The sequence below is a fragment of the Rutilus rutilus genome, assembly GCF_951802725.1.
Source record: "Rutilus rutilus genome assembly, chromosome: 8".
In the NCBI taxonomy this organism is placed as follows: Eukaryota; Metazoa; Chordata; class Actinopteri; order Cypriniformes; family Leuciscidae; genus Rutilus; species Rutilus rutilus.
Genome location: NC_140222.1, coordinates 19651836 through 19667389, shown reverse-complemented (window position 1 = coordinate 19667389; position 15554 = coordinate 19651836). Strand labels below are relative to the sequence as shown.

At 38.3% G+C, this 15554-nt stretch overlaps 2 protein-coding genes across 2 annotated transcripts in view; both read right to left on the bottom strand.

Annotated features, from left to right (window-relative positions):
* Positions 1 to 15554, bottom strand: part of LOC311295964 (uncharacterized protein) — a 597210-nt gene that overhangs the window by 90226 nt on the left and 491430 nt on the right. The window lies entirely within an intron of this gene.
* Positions 1 to 15554, bottom strand: part of LOC311295941 (uncharacterized protein) — a 389126-nt gene that overhangs the window by 161792 nt on the left and 211780 nt on the right. The window contains exon 50 of the mRNA XM_084417493.1: positions 15258 to 15431. Within this exon, the coding sequence (XP_084273619.1) occupies positions 15258 to 15431 (174 nt within the window). The remainder of the gene's footprint in view (positions 1 to 15257; positions 15432 to 15554) is intronic.

The window sequence follows — 15554 nt, the reverse complement described above, 5'->3', positions numbered from 1 at the left end:
GACTAATTAATATGCTTGAGGAACCACCAGTTCTGGCATATCCAGACTTCAATCAACCCTTTACACTCCATACCGACGCATCGGAAGAGGGCTTGGGGGCTATCCTGTACCAGCGACAGGAGGGAAAGTTGAGGGTCATCGGGTATGGATCCAGGACACTGACGATAGCTGAGAAGAACTATCGATTACACAGCGGAAAACTAGAGTTCCTGGCTTTGAAGTGGGCGGTATGTGAAAAATTCCGCGACTATCTATTCTACGCCTCACACTTCACAGTGTACACTGACAACAACCCACTGACGTACGTGATGGGCACAGCAAAGCTGAATGCGGTGGGCTATCGCTGGGTCGGGGAGCTATCCGACTTCCGGTTTGACATCAAATACCGGCCAGGCAGGGTTAACATCGATGCAGACACTCTGTCCCGTCTCCCCCTGGACATTGAAGCATTTGAGTCAGAGTGCACAAAACAGTTGCCTACTAGTGTAGTACGAGCAGCCTGGGAGGGTAGTCGAGTATCAGAAGATAAGGATGTGGCATGGATTGCTGCATTGTACCTGTCTACGGGAGGAGAGGAACTACAGCCATTTACCACTTGGTTGCCGACAATTGGACTGGAAGAGCTGGTTACCGCCCAAAAAGAGGACCCAGTGATTTCACAAGTAAGACAGTGGAAAGTCGATGGGGTCATACCAACTGAGGAAATGAGACGAAGCATGACAGGAACCAGCAGAAAGCTCATGTACGAGTGGAAAAATCTGTATCTGGAACGGGGACTTCTCTACCGAAGGGCAAGGGAAAGAATCCAACTAGTTCTCCCAAATATGTATAAGAAGTTGGCCCTCGAGCACCTCCACGACCGGATGGGACATGTGGGTACGGAGAGAGTACTCAGCTTGGCAAGGGATCGATTCTACTGGCCGTACATGAAGAATGAGATAGAGGGGTACGTGACCAGGAGGTGCCCATGCATAAAGCAGAAGAAACCCACCGCACACGTCCGAGCACCTATGGGCAGTATCACAACGCACTCACCTATGGAGCTGGTGTGTATAGACTACCTCCACTTGGAGCCAAGCCGAGGAGGATATGAGTATATCCTAGTGGTCATGGACCATTTCACCAGGTTCGCCCAAGCCTACCCAGCGAAAAACAAGTCAGGGCGGACTGCAGCAGAACGCTTGTTCCAGGACTACATTCCACGTTTTGGATACCCGGCCAAATTGCATCACGATCAAGGCCGTGAATTCGAAAATGAACTGTTCCGGAACCTCAGACAACTTGCTGGCATCGGTCACTCCCGCACTACCCCGTACCACCCCCAAGGGAACCCAGTGGAAAGGCTCAACCGGACCCTATTACAGATGCTGAGGACACTAACAGACAGGGAAAAGGAGAGATGGAAGGATTACTTACCTCAAGTGGTGCACGCTTACAACTGTACACGGCACGAGTCCACAGGGTATTCTCCCTTTTACCTGTTGTATGGACGGCATCCTCACCTTCCAGTGGATCTGATCTTTGGCCTGGTGGAGCAAGAGGAAGAAACAACACCAAACGGGTATGCGGAACAGTGGGCACACAGAATGACTGAAGCATACAAAATTGCGGAAAGTCACAGCCGTCAGGCAAGCGCGAGAGGGAAAGAGCAGTATGACCGGAAAGTGAGAGGAGTTGTGCTGAAAGCAGGGGATCGAGTACTTGTCAGGAACCTCAGGGAGCGAGGAGGCCCAGGAAAGTTGCGGTCCTACTGGGAGAAAGCAGTATATGTGGTAAAGGAACAATTGACCGACAACCCCATATACGTGGTATACCCTGAGAATGGTGATAGCAGAAAAACCAGGACACTGCATCGAAACCTGTTGTTACTGGTGAATGACTTACCGGTGGAAGCTCCAGCAATGACACCTAGATCCATGCGGCCTGAAAGACAGAGAAAGACAGTTAGACAAACAGTCAACAAAGAGAACGACGAAGACGGTGATCTGACAGACTCTGATGCCGAGAGTAGAGTAGGAGGATACTGGTTGAGAGCTCCAGTTAGCTGGCCAATAGTGGGGAACAACCAACTCCTAGAACGAGCACCTGTAAGGGAAAACATTCGGTTAGTAGCTACAGATACCTACCTTGATGACGCTACATGTCCAGACAATGCTGATGAAGGAAACTGTACGAATCCAGAAAGTGAGTCTGAGGACATAGATGGAGCCGAGGATCTGAGGATGGAAGGAGAAACCAGTGTGAGAAGGTCAGCCAGGGAGCGGAGGCCAAAACAGATTTATACATATGACATGTTGGGCCACCCTGCAATCCACCCTTACCCCACACTGAACTCAGTTACTGCCTACCCCATTCCACACATGCCTGTTTGGGGTTCACCTAATTACACCACACCTATCACCTACCCTCACGTATACTTACCTCCAATACACACACCTTATGGGGTTGCTACTGCTGTCTATTAAGAGTGGTTGATTATGGGATTTTGCATTTCCTTTTGTCAGGGAGAGTGTGGTACCCATGAAAAATGAGTACACAATGATTGTATATATATATATATTTATATATTAATATTTCCCTTCTATACCTTTTCATATGGACATTCATGAAGGACTTTTTTAATTTTATTTACATTTTGCACGGACATTTAGAACAGAGACTTTTATTTTGACACGGGATCGCGCTTACGGGCTATCTCTGCAGCCTCCGCTCATACTATACAGAGGAGCTGGCAGAGAACAGACGCGATTCCCGACTCTCTTCTTCCTTTCCTGTATTTTCAGGTATATAGTACAAATGTCCGGGGAAAACTTAACAAAATAGGGTAACATCCATTTAATTGCAATGTACAGTGAGGGCTGGTTGTGAGAGTTTGATAACTTACATCTGTGATTTCTAAAAGTGTTCATACTGAGGTAAAACTACTGTAAATACTACTGTGTAATGCAATATTTGAGTCTAACATGTTTATTCAGTGTCTCAGATCAAAATGTTCCATTGGGTTATGTGTAAAAGTTAATCGGTTTTGTTATATGTTATGTGCAAAGCTCACTCTGAACTCGCGCTTGGCGCGCTTGATGGTCACGTGACCAGCTCACGCAGAAGTGTGTAATGGCTGCCTGAATAGCTGTTAATGCTTTGAAATGTTGATTTTTGACAAACTAACGGTGAAACAAATGTCACAAATGTTTTAAGAGTTGAAACAGACTTAACATATGCACTTAGGTGAATAATCAAAGTAATAACTTGCTAGATTTGACTGTTGACCCATGAGAAAGTATGAATAAAGGGTTGTTATATGTTCAAACAGGTTAAATGAGAAAAAGACAAACAATGGAAAGAGATTATAGGAGTTTATTTTTGTGTTTTAAGAAACTGGTGAATGTTGAAGATTGATTTGTTGTCAATAAACATACTATACAGAGGAGCTGGCAGAGAACAGACGCGATTCCCGACTCTCTTCTTCCTTTCCTGTATTTTCAGTAATTTGTCTGCTGGGTCTCCGGAGGCGGGGCCTGCAACATATACAACATCTACAGTCATGGTCAGAATTAATGGCACCCCTGGTAAATCACATTATGGATATCTATGGATAGTTCTACAAGACGGGCTTTGGTTCTACTAGTGATTTGATTGGAGACCAACAGCCAATCACAATTGACCTTTAATTTTCCGATTGGTTGATTTTGTGGCACACTTGTAACGCTGTTGCAAGTTGAGCGAGCGTGTGCGTCAAGAGTTGAGCGCGCACAGAATTAAGAGGTTGAGAGAGAGAGAGAGAGAGAGAGAGAGAGAGAGAGACTTGACAGGAGCGCAGAAAATAAGTTTGTGAGAGAGCACCTGAGTAAACTGCGTGAGAGGGGTTATTATTGCACGTTAATATGGAAAATATCAAACAAGCAAATACATTTATTGAGCACGGAATCGTTTTTTCCTTTGCTCAAACACATTTTTTTGCGATTGTTAATTTCTGTTCAAAATATAATGTAATGTGCTTGCAAAATATAGTTCTCTGTGCTCAAAACTTACAATTACGCGCTCAGGATTGAGGCACATATATTACGCCATACAGATCCTTCAGATTCCAACCTCCATGTTTGTGCTGCTTCTCTTCAGTTCACTCCACTCATCAGGTCAGGGAACTGGGACGGTCATGGCAGAAGCTTCATTTTGTGCTCCGCAACAAATTTGTGTTGATTTTGATGTTTGTTTTGGATTGTTGTCCTGATGGAAGATCCAACCACGGCCCATTATAAGATTTCTAGCAGAAGGCGTCAGGTTTTGATTTTTTATCTGTTGATATTTGATAGAATCCACAATGCCATGTATCTGAACAAGAAGTCCAGGACCTCCAGCAGAAAAATATGGCCACAACATTCAGTGGTATATTAAATTGTACACATGGGGTACTTTTTATCCTTGTGTGCACCAAACCCATCTAGTGTGTTTGCTGGCAAAAATCTCATCTGACCACAGAACCCTGTGCCGTTTTAACTTCCAGTCGTGTCTGACAATTGAATTTGCTGGAGTTTGTTTTTGGAGGAGCGAGGACGATTTTTCTTGAAACCCTCCCAAACAACATGTGGGGATGTAGGTTTTTTTAGTTTTTTTTTTTTGTTGCTTTCTGACCCCCAAGACTCAACTAATCTCTGCAGTTCTCCATCTATGATCCTTGGAGAGTCTTTGGCAACTCAAACTTTCCTCCTCACCGTCCACTAAGACAATATAGACACACGTCCTCTTCCTGGCAGATTCGTAACATCTTTAGTTGATTATAACTTCTTAATTATTGCCCTGATGGTCAAAATGGGGATTTTCAATTCTTTAGCTGTTTTCTTACAGCCACTTTTTATTTTGTGAAGCTCAACAATCTTTTGCTGCACATCAGAACTATATTCTTTGGTTTTACTCATTGTGATGAATGATTAAGGGGATTTGGCCTTTGTGTTTCCTCATATTTAAACTCCTGTGAAACAAGAAGTCATAGCTGGACAATTTCATGTTATTAGTCACCCTGGTGTGCTAAAAAAGGTTAATATTAATGGGAATATACTTCAGAGATATTTTACTCGTAAAAAATTCTAGGGGTGCCAATAACTGTGGCCGAGTGTTTTGGAGAAAATTTTTTATTTCATAATGTGATTTCCCCCCCACTTTCAATTCTTTTACTTCAATGAAAGGTTAGAATTTAGCAAATTTTTTTAATGAAAGATCAAAAGGATAAATGATGCAGATTTATTTTTTTACAGTCAGTTTTGATCATATTTACCAGGGGTGCCATTAATTCTGACCATGACTGTAAATGTAAGTTTTTAAAAATAATCACATACTAATAATATACACTAATGCCAGGGTCTCTAGAAAGAGGTTTGGTTTAAGTGCAGCATTTTTTTATAGATTTACTTGGATTTTAATCTAAACAATCAACAAACTGTTTGTTAAACTAAACAACTACCAGGATATCTAAACTATCAGGATAATAATAGTAAAGAAGTTTCGTATGTATATGCTTCTCAGAGTTTTCTGTACAGGTTATGTTCATTAAAAGCTGCATGTAACTGGCAAAGTTCATTTGTTTCAGCTCAGTGGATGATTGACAGGCAAGTAGGCAGAACTTCAGTCTTATATTTTTTTATATTTTGTTTACTTGTAAGGCTTTGTTTTTAAAATAGGGAAATTAGTTTGGGTGTAATGGTCACTTGCAAAATAGTAAAATCAACATGAAAATGAATTGTGATAAAATCATGAATTTGAATTTGAAACTTGAAGTTGAACAGCGTCTCTCGCGTATTAGTTTACTGTAATCACAGATTGTGCTGATTCTGAGTGAAGTTTGGGTTTTAGGGAAGAAGGAATGCGCACCGCTGTGAAGGGAAGGAAGTTGTGCTAGACCAAAAGTCTATATCAAATATATTATCTTATTTTTATAATTCTTGGAAGCCAAAATCAAAAATCAAATCAGATTTATATCACAGCCCTAAAGTGTAACCGGACTAAACTTTTGTTTTCTCTCGGCCATTACTATCACTAGTGGGGACTCACTCTCTCTCAAAAAAAATATCACAGACAAATGGTTTAATATTATCCCATATCGCATAGCGTGATTAAGATGAAAGGGCAGTGATCAACCCACCAAACCCCCCACCCAAACATTTTTATTACTGATCTGCATGATTCACGTGGGTCATGATTTTAGGCCGATTATTCCGGAAGAATCTCATCCCTGAAAACGTCCACAAATGGAAAATGACAGTAAGGCATGAAGAAATCATGTAGCCCACAACAATTTAACGTTCAATATCACTTGAGTGCTAAATTTGACAATGACAGTTATAATTAGCAATATTTTAATTGCTTCAATATGAATGAGTTTAATTCCAATATCATCATGATTGTAGTCCTTATACTAAATACTTCTTTATTCTTGCTTCATCTCAGCTCTGACCAAGATCTTCTCAATCCATTTCACCTGTAAATAAAATAAAACTATAATTTGTAAGAGTACTAAACCAACAATAATCATTCAATATCACTTATGTGTACTTCTGTTCTGTTCTAATAATGCTGTTTACATTTCTAGTCATTTTAAATAGTAATACAAAAGAGATAGTATGATAAACTTTTTTGATACATTTGTCGAAGCAGTGTGGTTTGAAGCAGTTTAAATCTTCTATTGAATACATGCATTTCTGTATAATCACTCTGAATTCATAAGATATAGGTTTTAAATGGTCTCACCAAATCCCTGTTCATTAAAGATATTAAACTGATATTGTCAGTTGAGAACAGAGTTTATATTTGAATATAGAATGTAAATTTTAGATTAAGTTGTACAGACATCAGATCCTCACATATTTCTTAGGTTTTATAAAGTAAAGAAAGCCTAAAGCAATGTGACGTGATGCTTGTGAAAGTAGAAACACACACGAGACAGAGACATTGATCATGTGAAGCTGGACGGCTGTGAGCTGAAGCTGGAATCTGCCCTGATTTTACCTGCGTTTTACAATCGGTGTACAACTATCAGTCTAATTTTGTTCTATCAAATTCTATTGATTTTCTACTGATGAGCTATATACTATATATTATATATATTATAACATAAAGCTTTTGTTCAACAAAGTTGTTTGTTCCTTAGTTTTTTCTCCAGAAACCACTAAAGTCCAAACCCCGCCCCCGGCTGACTCTAGAGATTTCATTGGTCATGTCAAGCTAAGTCGCCTTCATTTATATAGCGCTTTTTACAACACAAATTTTTACAAAACAGCTTTGCAGAGATAACAGGAAATTAAAGCATCATATTTTTTTGGCTGTACAGAAGCTCTAGAAGAAAGTCATTGTCTAGTTTAAGTAAGTTCCGGGTTGACTCATTTCCATTGTAAAAATAATTTATAGGGCCATTTACACGATAGTTTTCAACAAAAAACTTTGAATGCATTCTGGCCGTTCATTTACATGACACAGCATGTTGGTGGCCTGACAATGCAAACTTTGAAACTAGTGTTTAAAAGTGCAAGTTTTTGTAAACGATATTATTATCATCTCCATGTAAACTGTATGGTGCGGTGGGCTTGTGCTTAACTGGTTTTCAATCAATTAAAATTTTGCCCTCATTGTTTCAATAAAACTTAATTATATTTTCCTTGCACAAATACTGAAAGACTGTCAGAGATAAAAGAAAGTATCTTTAACATCACAGTGATGTTTACTCACCTCAGTGTACAGTTTGAGTCTCGTATCACGTCTCTGAGCTCCTGTAAGTCTCTGATCATATTGTCCCTCAGATCAAGCTCTTTTAAAAACTGCAGTGCTTTTGAGTTTGTCAAAGACTGAGTTAAAGCAGAAACATCTGTAATGCCACAGTCATTTAGGCTAGAAAGAGACAAACAGACAGAGATCATCTTACTTTCACCAGATAACAAAAATACGACTATTTTCCACAAATACACTGTAAACAGTCTTTTCAGGAGAGACAGAGTCTTGGTTTAAACTTCTTGAACATTTTGTTGAAGTTTTTTAAAGAGATACTCCACACAAGGTTAAAGTTGGTTTATAGATGATCTTATGGTTTATTGTTTAAAAGTTTTTTTTTTCCTCACAAACACCTGTCGTTTTGCTTCAGAATTATTTAATTCATCAACTGGGCTCATATGGATAACCACAGTATTTGCTTTATGTGTTTTATGAAGCGTCATTTTTGGAGGTCCAGTACACTTGTATAGACTCATAGAGACAGATTATTTATCTAAAAATCTTGGCGTTCATCTGGAGAAACTCATATAAATCTGAAATGGCATGAGGGTGATTAGATTTAAAATTAGTTTTGGGTTGAGTATCTCTTTATCGCTACACTACACTACACTTTTCTCCCTCTAGTGGTGTATGATGCATGTAATTTCCCATGAAATCCATACAAACAGCTCTAAAATACAGTTCAATACTACAGGTTTATCAAAGTGTATTTGGGTACAGACACGGTTTGGAAGACTGATCTTTTTGCACTCTCAGATTAATAATGTGTTTTTTTTTTAATGCATAGTGTAGCTTTAATTTTTTTTTATTCCTTTAGTCGTTTTCATTTCAGGTGGTACAAAGTACAACCAGGCCTGGATATACAGGGTGTTGAGCACCTATTGATCTTTAAACCAGACAGAGCACTTCAAGCACCTCTAAACAGATGGGAAATAGACTTTTGAAATAGACTAACTTTCTACAGATGTATAAATGTATTTATTTGGCTTTCAAAACTTCTAAATTTTACTATTGTGGTGTGTGTGTGTGTTATTAGATTCTACAGATCTGCAAAAGGAAAGAGTTAAAGAGCTGATGTGGGTCTCATAAGCACATGATTCATTAACTGAACTACAGGAATATTAATATTAAACAAAATATTTTATCCAAAATGTGGTTTATGTCCATAAGAGAAGTTTGAGAACCACTGTTGTATGTGAATGTTACTGACCTCAATCTCTCCAGTTTACAGTGTGAATCCTTCAGTACGTCACATAAGTGCTTCACTCCTGTGTTTCCTATTTCATTCTCACTCAGGTTCAGCTTTCTCAGGGGTGATGGGTTTGATTTCAGAGCTGAAGTCAGGATGAGACACTGTTTCTCTGTAACACTGCAACTCCACAGCCTGAAGAAAGAAAGAGAAAAGACAATGACTCAGATCAATGAGAACAATCTAACTGAAGTTCTACATCAGACACTCAGTTTAATTCCCATACTCTGTTTTCAACTGTCACAATAGTTCTGTATGCTGGAAGATGTTTATTCTCATTCATTTCTTTTATGTCTCTTTTCTTTACTCTTTATCATAGCAGATTTCTATTCCACATTAAGACAATCAGTAACCTATCAAATTCTTCAAATTTAATAAAATAGACCTTAGTCAGGTTAGACACCATATTGAATTTAATGATGAAAAAGAGGCTGTGAGATTTTTTTTATTAGGATTTATTACTAGTTAAAAGACATTTAAAATTACGATAGAGCGCCTGGCAAATCCGCCGTTATGATAGGAATCCGCTTTAGAACAAGCGCGCCTGCTCTTAAAGGGAATGTGAGAGGACACTCTGATTGGTTTATTTCACGCTACTTCAGACCAACCCATTTTAGATCTGCGCCTGGCGCAAGAGTCATTTATCCCGCCGGGAAAATAGCAACAGCGCCAAGACCCGCCCACAAAGTTACTTGTGCTTTGCGCTTTGACATTTGCATTTCAGATCATTAAAATAAGGCCCTATTACTTGAGTCCTGTTGTCTTAAAATAAACAGTGAACAGTAATCACACAGTAACTGCTCTACAGTATAATGATACTAACTCTAGTTTCTCCAGCTTGCATTGTTTGTTCCTCAGTAGATCTCTGAGGTTTTTCACTCCAGAATCTCCTAGTTCATTCCCACTGAGGTCCAGCTCTCTCAGGTATGATGTGTTTAATTTCAGAGCTGAAGTCAAGATGAGACACTGTTTCTCTGTAATACTACATTCAGACAGACTGAAGACAGAAAAAGAAAAGACAATGACTCAGATCAATGTGAACAACCAAACTGAAGTTCTACATCAGACACTAGTTTAATTCCCATACTCTGTTTTCAACAGTCACAATAGTTCTGTGTGGAAGATGTTTATTCTCATTCATTTTTGTTCTATTTCTTTTATGTCTCTTTTCTTTACTCTTTATCATAGCATATTTCTATTCCACATTAAGACAATCAGTACATTTTATCAAATTCTTCAAATTTAATGCAATAGACCTTAGTCAGGTTAGACGCCATATTGAATTTTATGATGAAAAGGAGGCTGTGAGATTTTTTTTATTAAGATTTATTACTAGTTAAAAGAAATGTAAAATAAAGAGTAACAGAAGGTGGAGACCTATAAACACTATTACTTGAGTCTTGTTGTCTTAAAATAAACAGTGAACTGTAATCTCACAGTAACTGCTGTACAGTATAATGTTACTTACTCTAGTTTCTCCAGCTTGCATTGTTTGTTCCTCAGTAGATCACTGAGGTTTTTCACTCCAGAGTCTTCTAGTTTATTCTCACTGAGGTCCAGCTCTCTCAGGTGTGATGGGTTTGATTTCAGAGCTGAAGTCACAGCAGAACAACCTTCATCTGTCAAATCACAGCTGCCTAATCTACATTAAATGAGAAAAAGAAAATCTTCATTTTGCACAGTAATATTACATTCATAACAAATAAAGGACAAATTCCAAACTGTTTTTTGTGCCCTTCAATGGCAGAGGACATACGATCTGTAGGGACGCTCAAAACGAAAGTGAACAACTAAATCCCTTCAAGTCTGTTAAAGGGATACTCCACTTTAAAATGAAAATTATGTCATCATATACTCAACCTCATTTTGTTTCAAACCTGTATGCATTTCTTTCTTCTCCTGAACAGAAAGGAAGATATTTAGAAGAATGTCAGTAACCAGACAGTTTCTGGTCCCATTGACTTCCATAGTAGGAAAAAATATATACTACGGAAGTCAATGAGACCATAAACTGTCTGGTTACTGACATTCTTCTAAATATCTTCCTTTCTGTTCAGCAGAAGAAAGAAGTGATACAGGTTTGAAACAACATGAGTTTGAGTATATGATGACATAATTTACATTTTAAAGTGGAGTATCCCTTTAACAAAGGATACATGCGATGGTAACTTTTTAATTTTACATGACACTTTTCACATTTGATAATTTATGGTCATGTGTCCCGGGGTGACAAGGCCTTGTGATTCATTTTAAAGACTGATGCTGGGAGAGTTTGAGTAAACATGATCAAAATAATTCAAGTTGTTTTGTTTTTTTTACTTGAATAATTCAAGTTCTTTTGTTAGACACATTTTCATCTTGAATTTCATATGAAGTTTAAATAACAGGTAAGAAATGTTTTTAATCGTAGATATGCAAGGTAAATGTGACTATACCATTGTCTAAAGAAGAGATGACAAGTTTTTATAAATTTGAGAGCAGAGAGGGAACACCCACACACACACATAAAGCATATTTTAAAAGCTTCATTACAAAATGTATATTTATTTGTAAAAATCAGAGTTAATGATGTTATTGTAAGAAAAGCTAATGGGTTGATGTACACCATACTGCGTTGTCATGGTAACATTCCAAGTGAAGATAATGAGGAAATGACATTGTCTTCTTCTTCACCAAGTGTTTTCCAAACAGCTTCATTATGACACACAAAAGCCCTGATGCCCTTAAAGTCCCATTTCAAGGACTATCAGAGTAAGAAGGGCATAAGGATGCTCACTTACAATTGGATTTCACCAAAACTGTGAAATCAGTGTCTTGATTTAAACTGAAGAAGTGATTTTAAGAATTATGATTGATGTATGTGATTGTTACCAAAGTCCTTTTAGGCAAGTCGTGCCACTCGGCCGCCATCTTGGCAATGCCTCCAGGCAGCTATTTCGGACTAACAAGACCAGGCTCCTATCTAAATGAATGGGCAGGGAGTCAGAACTGCACTTTCACTGGTCATTGGGAACTGGTCATAAAAACTGCATGTATAGAAACAGCAGTAAAATATGATAAAAATCGCTGAAAATGTTTGATGACTTTGCCCCAAAATAAGGTTTAAAACGCCTTTTTCCCCACAGGTAAAACCTCAAAACCGCAAAACCTCAACTGTGCGCACGCATCAGTGGAACCAGACGATAGGCTTAAATGTTTCCCGGCTCTGTTAAAAGCAGATGATTGGCTTTCCAGCGGGAGGGGCGGGGCATGTGCATACAACCGCCATCTTTGCCGTAACGGGTTATCCTTATATAGTTGTATTGAGGATTGAGGAAGTGGCATGTCTCTTATATAAATTGTCTCTGTTGTTACTGACCTCAATCTCTCCAGTTTACAGTGTGAATCCTTCAGTACGTCACATAAGTGATTCACTCCTGTGTTTCTTATTTCATTTATACTCAGGTTCAGCTCTCTCAGGTGTGATGGGTTTGATTTCAGAGCTGAAGTCAGGATGAGACACTGTTCCTCTGTAATACTGCATCTCCACAGCCTGAAGAAAGAAAGAGAAAAGACTAACTGAATTGCTACAGTCACTTAATTTAATTTCTGCTACTCTGTTTTTAAGGCTGTCACACTAGTTCTGTGTGCTGGAAGATGTCGATTCTTCTCTATAATTTTTCAACAATATTGTAGCAACTGGGCTATTGAATCATTCGTTCGTTTGGTCTGAATTAACAAATTCGGACTCTCTGTGTTTTCTAAGCACATTTCTTCTAAACACATTCTTTGCTAAGCTTACTAAAGCTTTTAACCTCCTGACTCTCGAGCATCTAAATTACCGGCCTGGTGCCAGCATGGATGGGTTTAGATTGCTTTATGACACCCCGAAGGGTTAACAGACATTCCACGCGAACATCCCTCTGCATTTAATTCAGTTTACAAGTGATTCAGAATCTGTAGGTGACATATTAAAGCATTCATGTTTGATTAGTTGTGTTTTGATCATATAGTTATGACCTTCTAGTGTGTGTGGCTCTGCAAATGTATTTTTGAAGAATGTTTCTCCCAATGGGATCACATCCCTTTCCTTTGGAGAGATCCATACCTAAAACCAACATTTATCCCCTTTCCCCCTCTGCAAGAGAGATAACGGGGAGCGCAACGCGACCGACATTCCAAACACACACAAAAACTTACCTTGCACTTAATTCAGAATCTAAAATGATGTATTAAGGCCGGCATGTTTGATTAGTTTTGTTTTGATCATATAGTTATGATTTTCTGATTTGTAACTTGGAAGTGTTTCTCCTATTTAAGGTTCTCAAATAGAATCATGGTCTTGTAACCCGACCCCCTTGTTATAGGATAACACTTTACAACCCCGGAGGACTGAGAAGTCACATTCCAACACACACACAAACACCATCCATGGACCTTTTCAGATAAAAGTACCTTTAAATGTATTCCTTTTTGTGCTTAGATGTCTTCACATGTCACACTGGAAGTATCTACACTTTTATTGTATGTTAATCAAACTTTAAATGCCTATAATCGGGCATTGGATTGTAACTTTGTACCCTTAACTGTTTTATATTTCATTCTTGGTATCTGTTTAACCGTCTTGTTTTGACTGAACCACTCATACATAGGAGATTACAGTAAAATGTATTGTTCTGTGTGAACAATCTTTCTGGGTAGAAATGACGAAATTTTATACCATCATAAACTATGCAAATAAGTTCTCCTGACAAGACAAAGAGAATTTTCCTGCTCGGAAATCTCTGAAAGTGATTGGTCCGCGTATGCAAAATAGGCGTGAACCCATCTTTTCCATAAAGACCGATCCAGAAAGACACGCAGCGCACTTCATCTGAGAGAGTTTTTCTGGTTCCATGGCTCCTTAGGGAGCTCTTCTCTGTTTCTCTTTTCTTTAAGTCTTTTCTTTATTTGTCGTCTCCGGACTTTTCCTATGTTCAGTGAAGTGAACGTTACTGGCGTCTTAACTTTGAGAGACTTTAAAATCCCCGCGACCGCGCTCACCCGGAAGAGAAACGAGAAATCACGCCCCGCTCTTAAGGAAACACACGCATGTGAGGCTCTGCTTTCCTCAGCAACACAACAGACTATATGCAAGTATCGAAATTTTAACGCTGTTTAAGGTTGTCTATTCCCTTTTTCAAGGTGATTTGATTCCCTGTTGTCTTTCAAAAGGTTACTGTCTGTGATTTTAGTCTACTGTGATCATTCCAGATGATCTCTTTCCTTCCTCTTCCATCCTCTCTCATCCTCACTCTCTCAGCTTCTGATTTCTCTCTCTCTCTCTCATTAATATTCGTTTAGTCTTGTATTTGTTTATGTGTTCTGTATTTTGTAAATACATACATATATTCTGTGTGAATTGTAGTTCGATGTATTCTTAGTTCAATTTTATTAAAACCAATATATCCTTGATTGCTTCAGTCTAAAATGCTCACATTACGAAGTCAATGAAATGTTGATCCAAGCTACATGCTTTATCTTGTTACTTTTCAGTAACCTACATTTTATAAGGAAAGGAGAATAGTTTCATGGCCAGAAACTATTTTTCCTGAAATTATAAGAAGTGATAACTTTATTGAGTTAAACTTACGCCCGTTTGCTGGACAAACAGATTGTTTGATAACTAAATTAATTCCATTAAAGTTGTCTCATAAACTCGATCTGTAAAGAGACTATTGATATATTAATGACGAACCATAACCCGTTGTGGTGATCATTCATATATTATATACAATCAATCTGTTTTCAACTTCGATAATTTAATGTAACTGTAATATGCAATATATTAATCATATTCATGATTAATTATTAAAATGCCCTATAGATCATTTGAGCTAATGTTAATGTACTACCCAGTGCCCTTACAATATATTTTGTCTGTTTTCTTTACTCTTTATCATAGCAGCAGATTTCTGCAGAATGACATTTACACAATCAGTACAATGTATAAAATTCTTCAACTTTAACACAATAGACCTCAGTCAGGTTAGACGACATATTGAATTTAATGTGGATGAAAATGAGGCTGTGAGAAAATTTTAAATATATACTGGTACACTAAGATTTATTACTTACTAGTTAAAAGACATTTAAAGTAAAGTAAAGTGTAACAGGAGGTGCAGACTCAGAGCTATAAACACTATGAGTGTTTGCTGTCTACTTGAGTCCTGTTGTCTTAAAATAAACAGTGAACTGTAATCTCACAGTAACTGCTGTACAGTATAATGTTACTTACACTAGTTTCTCCAGCTTGCATTGTGGGTTCATCAGTAGATCACTGAGGTTTTTCACTCCAGAGTCTCCTAGTTTATTCCCGCTCAGATTCAGCTCTCTCAGGTGTGATGGGTTTGATTTCAGAGCTGAAGTCACAGCAGAACAACCTTCATCTGTCAAACTGCAGTAACTTAACCTACATTTGAAGAAATGAGAAAAAGAAAATATTCATTCTGCAAAGTTATGGCATCTTCAAAACAAATAAAGGTCAAATTTCAAACTGCTTTTTTGTGCCCTTCAATGGCAGAGGAGACACAAT